The sequence below is a fragment of the Oculina patagonica genome, chromosome 4, assembly GCF_052425735.1.
Source record: "Oculina patagonica isolate OP01 chromosome 4, crgOcupat, whole genome shotgun sequence".
Classification (NCBI taxonomy): domain Eukaryota; kingdom Metazoa; phylum Cnidaria; class Anthozoa; order Scleractinia; family Oculinidae; genus Oculina; species Oculina patagonica.
Genome location: NC_135761.1, coordinates 6772961 through 6786080, shown reverse-complemented (window position 1 = coordinate 6786080; position 13120 = coordinate 6772961). Strand labels below are relative to the sequence as shown.

At 39.8% G+C, this 13120-nt stretch overlaps 2 protein-coding genes across 2 annotated transcripts in view; both read left to right on the top strand.

The window, feature by feature from the left end:
- The first annotated feature begins 34 nt into the window (after positions 1 to 34).
- Positions 35 to 3548, top strand: LOC144649258 (solute carrier family 66 member 2-like). Its single transcript, XM_078508727.1, has 4 exons — positions 35 to 604; positions 822 to 955; positions 1454 to 1670; positions 2596 to 3548. Exons 1-4 carry the CDS (start codon positions 354 to 356, stop codon positions 2768 to 2770), a joined length of 777 nt encoding a protein of 258 aa, XP_078364853.1. The 5' UTR covers positions 35 to 353; the 3' UTR covers positions 2771 to 3548.
- Positions 3549 to 4111: 563 nt separating this feature from the next.
- LOC144649244 (lysine--tRNA ligase-like) overlaps positions 4112 to 13120 on the top strand; it is a 40041-nt gene continuing 31032 nt past the window's right edge. Inside the window, exons 1-14 of the mRNA XM_078508698.1 lie at positions 4112 to 4478; positions 4560 to 4626; positions 4717 to 4785; positions 5554 to 5716; positions 5821 to 5991; positions 6424 to 6527; positions 7113 to 7238; positions 7775 to 7894; positions 8048 to 8108; positions 8352 to 8453; positions 9391 to 9576; positions 10467 to 10552; positions 11193 to 11278; positions 12452 to 12578. Coding sequence (XP_078364824.1) covers positions 4324 to 4478; positions 4560 to 4626; positions 4717 to 4785; positions 5554 to 5716; positions 5821 to 5991; positions 6424 to 6527; positions 7113 to 7238; positions 7775 to 7894; positions 8048 to 8108; positions 8352 to 8453; positions 9391 to 9576; positions 10467 to 10552; positions 11193 to 11278; positions 12452 to 12578 — 1623 coding nt within the window. The 5' untranslated portion in view covers positions 4112 to 4323. The remainder of the gene's footprint in view (positions 4479 to 4559; positions 4627 to 4716; positions 4786 to 5553; positions 5717 to 5820; positions 5992 to 6423; positions 6528 to 7112; positions 7239 to 7774; positions 7895 to 8047; positions 8109 to 8351; positions 8454 to 9390; positions 9577 to 10466; positions 10553 to 11192; positions 11279 to 12451; positions 12579 to 13120) is intronic.

Here is a 13120-nt window from a genome sequence, read left to right as displayed (position 1 = left end):
GTACAGTGGTCGTAAGATACGTCACGTAAACATCTTTCAAAAGTGCTTCAAAAAGTGCAAACAGATCATTGATCAATGAATCAAAAGTTTCTGGCGGAAATTTGCTATGCTTTATTCGGCGTGGGCTCTCTTTTGAAACAAAAGGAAACGACATAAACCTTTGGCTAAAACTTTCTAGTGTCAACTGGCCGCAGGGGATATCCAACATAGAACTCAAACCGGTGATCGGCGTTCGACACGTCACCGAAAAAACCAAAAACATCTCTCGTAGCAACAACGTGGCCATCGGCAACGAACCATAAAGTTTACTCGGTCTAATAGTTTAATCATTAACACTTTAATATTATTGGCTCATGGATGTCGACGTAAATGCTCTTCACGATCCGGTAGATGTTGGTGCTGGTGCAAGTCTAGAGAACATGGGGTTCGCTGCAATGATCATTCAAATTATTTCTTGGATTTCATCGGCCGCCATGATCTTTGGCGGTGTAGTGCCGTATGTACCACAGTACTGGGACATTGTGCAGTCTCGCGATGCAGAAGGCTTCTCGATGCATGTCTGCCTAGCTCTCCTTGTTGCCAATGTGCTCAGAATATTCTTTTGGTAAGTCCTACTAGTACTGAGTACTTGACCCCTCAACTGCTTGCCCTTGCTATAAAACCTGACACTTCACATCGATCAGTTTTCTGATGCTGATTTCTTTATTTTTATTTGCCACGAAGGTCATCAATCAATCTGAAATCGAGTGTTGAAATACACAGGTGATTACAAAATATATTTTGTTACTTGATCCGTGTGGTATACTTGTTTGTTTCACCAGGTTTGGTCGTCATTTTGAACTCCCATTGTTAGTTCAGAGCTTTATAATGATTGGTGCAATGCTGATGATGTTACAGCTCTGCACTAAAATTAGAAGAGAGAGTGATATGAGTGCAAGAAAAAGATCATTTCTGGGTAAGTATAGTTTGAGCTCCTTGGAAAAAAGGACAATAAAATACAGTCGAACCGCTCTGTATGGACACCTCTCTCGAACCTCTCTATTAAGGACAGTCACCAATGTCCCAACAAAATTCTCATATATTTCCTTCAAAAAAACCTCTATAATACAACTCTCTCTAAATACGGACAACGGACACTAAATGTTGGCCCCAGAGAAAAAATTCATACAAACTTAACCTCTTCATTAGGGACACTCAGGTGATCAGGCGATGATAGTTTGTGTTCGTAATGCAATTTCCTGTTTGTGGTTATAAAAACAACGCTTGGTGGTGGTGGGGGGGGGGGGGGGAAGGGAGGGAGGGGGCCTGTTAAATGTTCTTGCCCCAAAAAGGTGGGGGCTTATAAAACGGGGGATCGACTGTCCTTATTTGGAGGGAAATTTATGATGCTTGTCTCTAGTATGAAAAACACCATGGCTAATAAATCGTGTTGTTGATCTTTTTTCTAATTCAGATTTTCACAGGAGACACTTCTGGGATTGGACACATTTTTCTGATTACTTGCTGTGCATCCTGATATTTATTGCAGTGGGTGGTTATGTCACCTACTTGTTCCTCAACTTTCCGACTTTTGTAGAGCTTATAGGATTCTTGGCAGTGTTCACAGAAGCTATGCTTGGGGTTCCTCAATTCTACCGAAATCATATGAATCAATCCACTGTAGGAATGAGGTATGTCATTTTGCTGTCATTTTCCTAGTATACTTTGGAGAGGTCACTAACCCATGTCTTGTTACTTAAAGCTCTTTGCTTGGCCTCAGATGCCTTTCCCAAGTTACTTCTATTTATACTCCCTGAAGGACATTATTTTAATACAGTCAGTGATCGTGGCCAAGGTTACTGATTAGTAAGTCTAAGTCATTAGCCTAAAGCTGTAGGTGGCTTTTGAGACAAGTACTTAAAGGGGCAGTATCATGGAGATTTTGATGCATTTGCAGCCATAACGGAGCTAAAATAATGACTTAATAGCTTCGCTCATTCACAAGATGTGCCTAGAACACCAAGGTGAAGATATTTAGTAAAGCATTCAAGGGAGAGCAAAGTGTAATTAGTTTTTAACGATTTATCCAAGACACATGGGTGGAGTTTGAAAACAGTCTGCCAGACGTTTTCAATTTTTTGATTGAAATCTCATACCTTATTTTTAGAACAAATAAAGGCCCAAAGGGCCAAGAAAAATTATTTTTGAGAGCACCCCCCCCCCCACCTTTATTGTAGGGTCTGGATGATCACCCCCCACCCCTTATCTGAAGGCATGGATCTGGCACTGATGAAGCTACCATTCCCCCTAGATTTGGATACTACAATGCAGGCCCCCCTCCCTCCCTGCCCAGCATTTTTGTCAAGATTTCTCTGACAATTTGCTGTTATTCACTTATCCTCCTGGATGGAGAGAGAGAGACAGAAAGAGTACTAAAAGTGTCTTGCACAAGAACTCAACACATTCCAGGTCCCCTAGGCAGTGCTAAAACACAGACTGCTTGAACCAGAGTCCTGTACAATAACCATAAGGCCACCACACCTCCATATAACAGAACCATTAAAAATTTCACTGACAGTAAGATGATTAATTTTATTTAATTTATTTTTTTCACAGTGTGAAGATGGTTGTGATGTGGCTATCAGGGGATATATTCAAAACTTGTTACTTCATTGTAAAGGTTGCACCAATTCAGTTTTGGATTTGCGGAATGCTTCAAATATCCATAGACATTGCTATACTTCTCCAAGTCTACAAGTATGGATCACAAGAAAGAACTCATTTAAGATAATTTTAGTAATTAAAAAATGCAGCTAATATCACCATGAACTGCAAACTATTTTTGCTTATAAAGAAACTAACAAGATAAAGGGTTTTCAATTATTTAATGTAAATCTCCAAGATTATTATCTATTGCTGTTATTGTGGGACATTGTAAATGGAAAATGGAGAAGTAGGTGAATTTGAAAGTTTAATATGTAAACCAATCCACAAGTCATGACAAGTCCTAGACCTAGAGGGTTTTCATTAAATTACCGTTAAATCTAAGAGTGTCCAATCCCCAGGCATATCCGGCTCATTTGTCTTGAGGTTAGTTGAATTTGACGCAAACCTTCAAGATGTAATGCAATGTTGTAACACTCTGAATACAGTCAACTCTTGTTTCCGCTCGCTGTTTAGTGTCTGTTATAGCGAGTGTTCATAATAGCGTCATTTCCAGTCAAACCTCTTTCGCGGGGGATCTGGATTTTGTCCTTAATAGCGAGTGTCCGCAAGGCGAGAGTTGACTGTACCACTCTTGCCATACCTGCCAATCCCAAGAGTACAAAAATCTGGAGACATCTAGAAATCTTTGCATAATTTGTAAGAAATTCTTACATTTTGGACAATGTCTGAATACTCTCCAAAAATCACCTGAGATTTCACCGGGAGATTTGATGAAAAACTTGGAGACTCCCGAGAAAACTGAGAGAGTTGACAGGTATGTCTTATTGACTGACAGTTAACTCTCACATTCCTCCAGTGGAAACAAAAGATTGCTTTAGACAGATGTAAATAAATGACAGAAAATAGTGGTTAGATTTCCATAAATTAAATAATTGCAGTTGAGCCTGTGATGATATGTTCTTTTTTGAGAAGGTATGCAAACAAGGCTAAAGGGTCAACACATTGGTTAAAATAATAATAATAATAATAATAAAAAAAAAAAAAAACTATTTATCCTGAAGGGCCAATCAGTGATCATTAGATCACTGGTATAAACTGGCGATCAGCATGCAGAATGACCCTTTTGCCTTGTTTGTATGTGGAACAACAATAACAGCTATCAGTTCCTAACCCCTTCTCTCGCAGTTTTCCAATGCCTTTTTGCCTAGGCTCCCTCATCACTTATTTCCCACTCCACCCCACATCAAAATGTACAAGTTTGACTTTCTCTAAAAACGCAAACTTCTAAAAACTTAAAAATTCTTCTTTTATTGCATAGTCGTGTATATTTCCCCATTGGAAAATGTGGAAATTAAGTAAAGACATCTAGTTTTCATTTCCTACCCTACTGCCCCCTCCCTTGTTGGAAAAATTATCACAGCCCACCCCCCTCGGTAACATAGGCAGTCGGAGGTCTGGGTATGAGTAATCACTTGGCGAAGAGAGCCAGCGCTGCGAGCAAGAGGCGGTGTTGCAGTGGTTGCTTTGAGAGGAAAATCGCGTCTATTTGGCCTAAAACTGGACACTGATGCTTAAAATTCGATCAAGAAATGCAAGGAGAATGAATTAAAACACAATGGAGCTTAACCGAAAGACGCAAAGCTCTGTTGCCTTCACGATTTTCACAGAATCACGAGCATGTTTTCGCGGGTAATTTTTGCACGGACCACGCGTGCGCTTTGCCGGCTAAACCAACTGTCGACCAATCAGAGAGCAGCATTTAGGACACACGAGGGTTTCCTTTCGTGTTCGAAGATGGCGGACGCCGGTGGCGAAGAAAAGCTCAGCAAGAAGTAAGTTTAATTTTCCATTTTAACGAACATTACTCGTTTCAAACAATTTACCAAATGTATTGTTTTCCTCCCCGGCGTCAGCGAACTGAAGAGGAGGCTCAAAGCAGAGCAAAAAGCTAAAGAAAAGGAAGCAAAACAGGCCCAAAAGGTAAGTTTAGAAATTCAGTTTCCTGTATCTCAGACACGTGGTTTTTATGCTTGTTTCATTTTACTCAATGAAACTTTTTGAAATCTTTAGGCACAAAGTACTCCAGCTGCCGAGAACAAAAAGAAGGATGAACTTGACGAAGAATCATTGGATCCGAATGTGAGAGGAAATTCCTTTCGATTTCGCTTGTTTTTTTCATTGCTCATTTTGTTCCTCCGTTCCTGTGTGTTTTTTATTCGTCCCATCTTACGATTCTTTCGAGATTACTAACAAAGTGTATGCTTTATAAGATAATTAATTTATTTTTTCACTTTTTTTGTTGTTTACTAGCCGCAATTTTTATCGCAAAATATTGCCATAGCATTGCATCACCCTGACCGGAAACTATAAATACTGCAAATACTTACCCCCCCGCCCCCCCCACTTGGGATATCCCCGGGGCCGGTATGAGGTATCCCCGTTTTGTCACTGGATATAACATTTTCCCCTATTTTCTTTTTTCCTGTAATCAAATTACTCTCTGCTGGCTTCAATAGGTATCATAATAGTGCAATAGTCAATCCCTGGGGACAAATGAGAGTATTCAAGGATATAAAGGAGAAAAAGGGGACGTAAAGAAAAATTTGAGTCCCTGACGAGAGTTGGATCTATGACCTTCCACAGAGATTACCACTTGGCTTGGCTACAGGGAGACTTGTGGCAAGCTAGTCCACTTTGACTTGGTTCAGAAAAATTATGTGGCATGCCTCCTGCATAATGCTATGTCAAAGCATCCCATATGAAGACAGAGAGCCTTTACCTCCAGGTGGGGTGCTTTGACATAGCTAAGCCCAAGAAAAAAATTAATGGTAATGGATTCTTATGTTTAATAGGTTAACGTTTAATACTTCAATCTCTTACTAACGTTGTTCTTCTCTCATTCCACAGCAATACTTTAAAATCCGCAGCCAAGCTGTACAGGCTCTGAAGTCAACCAGTGAATCACCTTACCCTCATAAGTTTCATGTTTCAACCTCGCTAACGGAATTCATTGAAAAATACAAAGACGTTGCCGATGGAACGTGGGCTGAAGAAACAGTTACTGTTAGTGGTTAGTGTCAAAAGTTTTTCAAATAAATGGAAAGCAAGGTATTTTCATTGTTGTTTTATTGTTAAAATCTTGAATGCATTACTGACTTTCATCTTTTTCTCCAGGTAGAGTCCATGCAAAACGTTTGTCTGGTGCTAAGCTAATATTCTATGATTTGAGGGGAGAAGGAGTTAAGATTCAAGTTATGGCAGATGCACGATCTTCAGAACAAGATTTTGTAGCAGTGCACAATAAAATACGACGGGGTGATATCATTGGAGTTAAAGGAAAACCAGGTAATTGCATTTTGTAAATATTAAGTTCTTAATAACATGTTTTCATTTAGAGTGATTTTCACTTAAGTATCAAAATTAATTTTCATTTGCTTTGGCTTTGCATTACTTCATTTTCTCACCACACTCTCAATCAATCAGAAATAAAACCAAAACCAATCTTAACTTGCTCACACACATTTTTGCTTTGCTTTGGCTATATGTATTAGCTTCAACTTTTGATTGGCTCACTGGATTGTCTGTGTCCTTTATGGTTGGCCAGAGTGTTAACTTTCAATTGGTTTGGGTTGTACAACACTCACAAGCATGACTGCTTTACAAGCAAATGTTTAGCATTAGTTTTTATTAAATGTAAGTTTAATGGCAAAACATTTTGCATAGAAATCATAAAAAGACCATCATATCCTAAAATGTTTATTTTTCCCTTTTATACAGGCAAAACAAAGAAAGGTGAACTAAGCATTTTGCCATCAGCTGTCACATTGTTATCACCTTGTCTTCACATGCTTCCGCATCTTCACTTTGGGCTGAAAGACAAGGTATGATTCATGTTTCCCTTGTAGCTTACTTATATTCATTTTTTTAGTCAGTGTCTCATGTTTGTTAACTTAAAGCTTCATATTTTTAGTCGCATATTTTGTAATCTACTACAATCAGATTGAGCAATACTTGTACAGGTGAACCTTTGGACATCTTTTATTGCTTACAGCATTTTAGGCCCATTCATACTTTATGCCCATTAAGCTTGATTCACGTACCCTATTAATGCAAGCACCTTTACTACATGTAGTTAGACATTGTCCCTAGATTGCCCTTATGGGGCTTGTCAGCATCTTTTAAAGATGTAAGTACTGTAAATTTTTGCTATGTCATAATCTTCTATATTTGGTCACCTCACTGGGCATGTTGCATAGCTGTCAGGCCATAATTGTCAACTAAATCACGTGAGGTGAAATCAATACCCAAGTTAATCACAGTGCTTCCTTTGTCTTGTGGATTAACGCTGTTTCATGCCTTGGGAACACACCATTTATATTAATTTACTGTACATGAAAGTTGCTTTTAATTTTGCAGTTGTTGATGTACGCGTAATCAAAAAATATTTGCTTCTTATTTTCTTGCAGGAAACAAGGTTCAGACAGCGTTATCTAGATCTCATTCTCAATGACAAAGTGCGTCAAAAATTTGTTGTCCGGGCAAAGATCATCAACTATATCAGAAAGTTCCTTGACGGTTTAGGATTCTTAGAGGTGAGTGGACTGTAATTTACACTTCTACAGGTTTTCCTTTTTTTTTTATCAGTTGAGCAGCCTGGGGTGAGACTGGATCTAAATGTGGAAGAAGGTAGAGGGGGAAATAAGGGGTGGCAACCCTAGGCCTCCAAGTTTAATTTTTTCCTTAGTGGCCATTTGGCAACAAACTACTCAAGTTTTGGTCGCCAGTGAAAAATTTTAGTCACCAAATTTAGCTGATGCTTTCAATCATTCCTCTGAATTTTAGTCGCCAGGCTGGCAACCTTAGTTCAAATTTAGTCGCCAGCTCCAAAATTTTAGTCGCCATGACGCCTAAAATGGTTTTAACTTGGAGGGTTGGGTGGAATGCATGAGGGGAACTGAGGGGTCAGCAGGGTGAACGGCTGAGGGTAGGAGAGTGTTACCCCCCTCTCGTCATTCTTGCTGTATTTGAAAATCCCAAAACTAACTCTCAGAAAGACATTCTGGTCTTTGAGAGTTTGAGTTTTTTGGCCTGTTAGTTCAGTCACTTATTAAAGCTTTGCTTGTTATAGGTAGAAACTCCTCTGATGAACATGATTCCTGGTGGAGCGACAGCTAAACCTTTCATCACTCATCATAATGAACTGAATATGGATCTCTACATGAGAGTAGCACCTGAACTGTACCACAAGGTCAGCTGACTAGTTCTGTTTATCGTTCTTCTACGAAGTCTGATACTGAGTCAATGGAACTTTTCAGGAGTGTTGTATGTTACATTTTATGTCATGTTCTTTCCCTATTCTCTGTGCACTTTAAAATGACTAACTTTAAGTTTAAATTTTTAGATGCTAATAGTTGGAGGCATTGACAGAGTTTATGAAATCGGAAGACAGTTTAGAAATGAAGGTACTGATCCTCTTACAATATAAGTTACATTCACCTACATGGCCCGGCCCTATGCCCCCTTAGGGCTTTGGCCATAAGTCAGTAAGTAAGTCAGCTACCCATACAGAGCTAAAAAATGTGACAGTTAATTGCTGGCATCTAAGAAACATTAAGCCATCACAGCCAACACTTTCACCTTGTGGAAAAATAAATAAATTTAATAAATTTCTAATTACTTCATATCGTCTGTTCTGTTTTCACCAGGCATTGATATGACTCACAATCCAGAATTCACTACCTGTGAGTTTTACATGGCCTACGCAGATTATAATGATCTTATGGAGTTAACAGAAGTTATGTTATCTGGTAAGTAACAACCATGTCGCCAACAAATCTAAGTCTCTTAAGAAGTGAACTTAAAAAAGCAAGATGTTATATGGAACAGCGAGGTTAGGTTAGGTCACATACAATTTAAAACTTAACTATCTCCATGCTGTTAGGGTAGGCATTGTGGCCTACATGGTTAGCGGTGCTGGACTCTTTCTTCTTCCGCCCCCCCCACCCCCCCCCCGCGGTTCTCCCCCCGCCCCCGCCCGCGCCCTGCTTCGGATCAAGCAGTCTGGGTTCAAGCCCTGGCCAGGGGCCACACTGCACTGCTGTGTTCTTGAGCAAGCCACTTTCAAATAACAGTATCCTTTTATGTATCGAATGGGAGGTGCGGTGGCCTAATAGTTAGTGCGGTTCTGGTTCGAGCCCTGGCTGGCGATTGTGTTCTTGGGCAAGACATTTTAGTGCCTCTCTCCACCCAGGTGTATATATAAATGTGTATTGGCAAATTTACTGCTGGGGATAACCCTGCAATGGACTAGCATTCCATCCAGGGGGGACAGGGCTTGAGACTAACTTTTTAACTTACTGGTTTACTGGCTAGTGACATGTCAGATTTTACTAGCCAAAAGTAATTTTTCACTAGTCAGATATATTGATTTCTATCAAGAACAATTGACTTTTCCGAGTTTTTCACTAGCCAAATGGCTAGTAGGAATGCTAAACCTGGTAGCCAAAACCTAAATTTGAGTAGCCTTTGGCTAGTTGGCTACCGTTAGTCTCGAGCCCTGGGGGAGTAGAAATACTCTTGCTTCATGCTACTGAAATCAGGGTAATCTCCGGCCTGATGGCCACAAATGCCGACTTTACGGACCTACCTTTCCATACCCATTCTGCAGAGTAAACATGACTAACATCAAGAAACAGTTAAAAAATCTTTTTATGCTTACTAACTTCCTTGATCGTTTTTCCTCAGGTATGGTCAAATCACTAACAGGTAGCTATGTGGTTACATATCATCCAAATGCAACCGATCCTGAAAACTTGGGCGAGCCCCTCACAGTGGACTTCACTCCACCCTTCAGAAGAGTGCGCATGATACCTGATCTTGAAAAGGCAGTGAACGTGAAGTTACCACCACCATCTGAGTTTGGAACACCAGGTAATCAACAACAGCTATCAGCATGAGGGTGAACTTACCCGTTTTGAAATACTGCAAACGAGATGTCCTAAGATTGTTAAGGTTGAATAGAAATCTTACAAAGGATCTTTAATTTATAGGATCTAAATTTAGGATCCTATCATGATCCTATAGGATCTTACAATTGAACAGGATCCACTGTAAAATTTCTTCTTGGCAGGGCTTTTACTTCCCGGGCCATGCTCTTGTCTCGTTCTCTTTTACGAGTGGGCGACCTCGCCTTGGATGTTGCCCAGCAGGCTTTGGTGGCGCCGGTCGTCTGTTGTGGGCACTTTTTGCCCTGCTGGGACTCTCTCCCCTCCATGTGTTCCCGTGGCCATTTGGCCACCGACTGCTCATGTTTGGCCGCTTTTTGTTGCTTTTGGTTCCTTTGTTGCGCTCCTCGCCGGCAACTTATTCTTAACTTGGAGGGTTGTAATGTGGTGTGGAGTACCCTAACAGAAGCTTAGTCATTTCTCTTATATTCCCCATTTGGTTGATAGATAGATAGATAGACAGAAGACAGACAGACAGACAGACAGACAGACAGACAGACAGAAAGACAGACAGACAGACAGACAGAAGACGACAGACAGATAGATAGATAGATACATTAGAAACTTTATTAAGAATGCTATCAACCACCTAGCTGGGGAGCTCCCCTGCTAATACAGGGACATACAAAAGAGTAACTAAGAAAATGCTAACTAATAGCTATACATAGAAATTTTGGTCGCAGTTGGGTAGCACTTTGCTATACCAATTAATGGGACTTGGATTTGATTGCAAGACTGTTTATTCTCCTCTTCCTTTGAGGTTTTTTCTGGGATATCAATCAAAAAGTGGTATATCATAATTTATTTCTTTTTCAGAGACAAGGAAGTTCTTTGATGACTTATGTGTCAAACACAATGTTGACTGCAGCTCTCCAAGAACAACTACAAGACTATTAGACAAAGTATGTCTCAAGGCCTTGCACTTTTAATTTATCTTCTTGTAAATTATTTAAAATTGCTTTTTGGGCCAATTTGTGTACCAGAAGAGGGAGGTTTAGTGTACTAATTAGCGTCAATCAAGAAAAAGCGAGGTAAAAAATATAATTCTGTTTTCCAAGGTTGAGAAAGGCAGCGAATTTTAAAGTATTTGCTATTGTCGCTGAAACATTTTTTCTTCTGCTCAAAGAAAAGTCAAGGAATTTTATTTGTTTTCCTCATGGCTATTGACCATGCTAGTGGTTGGGGTGTTAGACTTGAATTGGGGCTGACAGTCAAATTACCTCACTGGGCATGTTGCATAGCCCTTGGCCATAATTGTCAACTAAATCACGTGAGGACAAATCAATATCCAAGTTAATCACAGCGCTTCCTTTATAATGGATTGAAGCTGTTTCATGCCTTGGGAACATGTCAATTTCCTTTGTGCTAGTTCATTAACCTTCATCTTAGTCTGCTTGACATTGTCTTAGAGGTTTAACAAACATCATCCTGAAGGTTTACAACTTAAAACTGACTCACTGCAGATGTTGCTTCAAACGTTACTTAAAGAAGTGAATTTTGTCTTCCAATTTTGACTAACAGACTGTAATATTTTTGTGTCAGCTTGTTGGAGAATTCCTTGAAGAGACGTTTGCCAGCCCAACATTCCTCATTGATCATCCTCAAATAATGAGTCCACTTTCAAAGTGGTAAGTAAAATTATGTAGTGCTTAGTAGTTGTGGGAAGCACGGTGCCCTAATGGTTAGTGCGCTGGACTCTTGGACTGAGGGGTCCGGGTTCGGCCCTGCTCCGGGGCACTGCATTTTGTTCTTGGGCAAGCCTCTTTACTCTCATAGTGCTTCTCTCCATGCAGGTACATAAATGGGTTCTGGCAAATTTAATGCTGGGGGGCAACCCTGCAATGGACTAGCATCCCATCCCAAGGGGAAGTAGATATACTCCTAGTCACTTCATGCTACTGAAACTGGGATAACCTCCAGCCTGATGGGCAACTAGGCTTGTATGCAGACTTAACCTTTACCAGTTGGTAGTGTTTTTTTTAAATAATAAAAATAATTACAAAAAATGAAGCATCGTCCTGACCTCACCAGGCAAGTTCACTGTAGTACAGTTACTGTGAACTATTTCACGTGAGGTAAAAGTATGTTCCTTGATGCATTTAATGACCTACAGTTTGTTTGATGCTGATGGTTTGACTGCAATTAGGAAACATTTTTACGTGCTTAAACAATTACAAAAAAGTTAAAGTGAAATTACTAGTGAGATTAATGTAGCCAGAGTTCAATACATACTAGTTACACAACACTTTCTTGTGGTATACTGTGGAAAATCCCATGTGTTACTTGTATTTTCTTGGTATACACAACGACCAGAAATGCTTCTGCTCTTGCAGGCTATGGGAAGGTTGGGTTGAATACCCTCGAATATACAATGGCTTTTCTGTATTCTGATTCGCTTTATTTTCTATGGCATGGTATAAATATTATTATAAATATGATGTAAGTAACAAGTCGGTCATTGGACATTGGCCGTCACGAAAGTTTGCTCATGTTTGGAACAGAATGGCTGCAAGTGTGGTCGGACATGATGTCCGGACAACTTTTTGATCATAAATGATTTTACGGCAACGATTGAATCAAAATTCAATCATTAATTTGGTTTGATAGTGATGTCTGACCACACTTTGTTTTGTTCAACCAAGATGGTGTCTAAGTAGGACATATATAATGTCCTTTCAAGTGAAAAAAAAAAAAAAAAACTTATTTGCAGCCCTGAAAGGGATATGTTCAGACCGTAGTGTTCATGTCAGTAGGAGAATTTTTTCACCTGACTGTTCTATTGATTGGGCCTTTTTCCCCAGGCATCGATCTGTTCCAGGACTCTCTGAAAGATTTGAGCTCTTCATTTGCCATAAGGAAGTATGCAATGCCTACACTGAGTTAAATGACCCTGCTGTCCAGAGAGATATGTTTCAGCTTCAAGCAAAGGTTAGTTTACAGAACTTTGCATACAAGTACATGTACCGATACATGTATGTTATTCAAAGCTACATAGAGTGCCAAAAATTTTGAGACGCAGCACATTCCGAGTATCTTGGATTAATTTTGCCCCACACCCCTTCCATATTACCCCCTCCCCGAAACAATGTTAAATTTACAATTTGCAAATTTTATTTCTCTTCACAAAAAGCCCAGTTTCACCCTTGACTCTCAGTATTCACCTCACTGGGCATGTTGCATAGCCATCAGGCCATAATTGTCAACTAAATCACGTGAGGTAAAATTGATACTCAAGTTAATCGCAGCACTTCCTTTATAATGGATTGAAGCTGTTTCATGCTTTGGGAACATAGTGTCAAAGTTGATTATAAGAGCTTATCTATGTAAAGATTACTTTTAAGGAACAGTAAGGCATGCTCTGGTATCCAGTTCTCTCACAACTAATACAACATTCAACAATTGAAGAAAAATATGAGGAAATAGAGGGCTGTGTAATGTCTGGGAGAATTTCTGTTTCCTGCTCGGGACTT

Excerpts from the sequence above, each read along its gene's own strand:
- LOC144649258 (XM_078508727.1), top strand. The coding sequence starts at position 354 with ATGGATGTCGACGTAAATGCTCTTCACGATCCGGTAGATGTTGGTGCT. Across the intron at positions 605-821 it reads GTGCTCAGAATATTCTTTTG|GTTTGGTCGTCATTTTGAAC; the intron begins GTAAGTCCTACT and ends TTGTTTCACCAG. Across the intron at positions 1,671-2,595 it reads CAATCCACTGTAGGAATGAG|TGTGAAGATGGTTGTGATGT; the intron begins GTATGTCATTTT and ends TTTTTTTCACAG.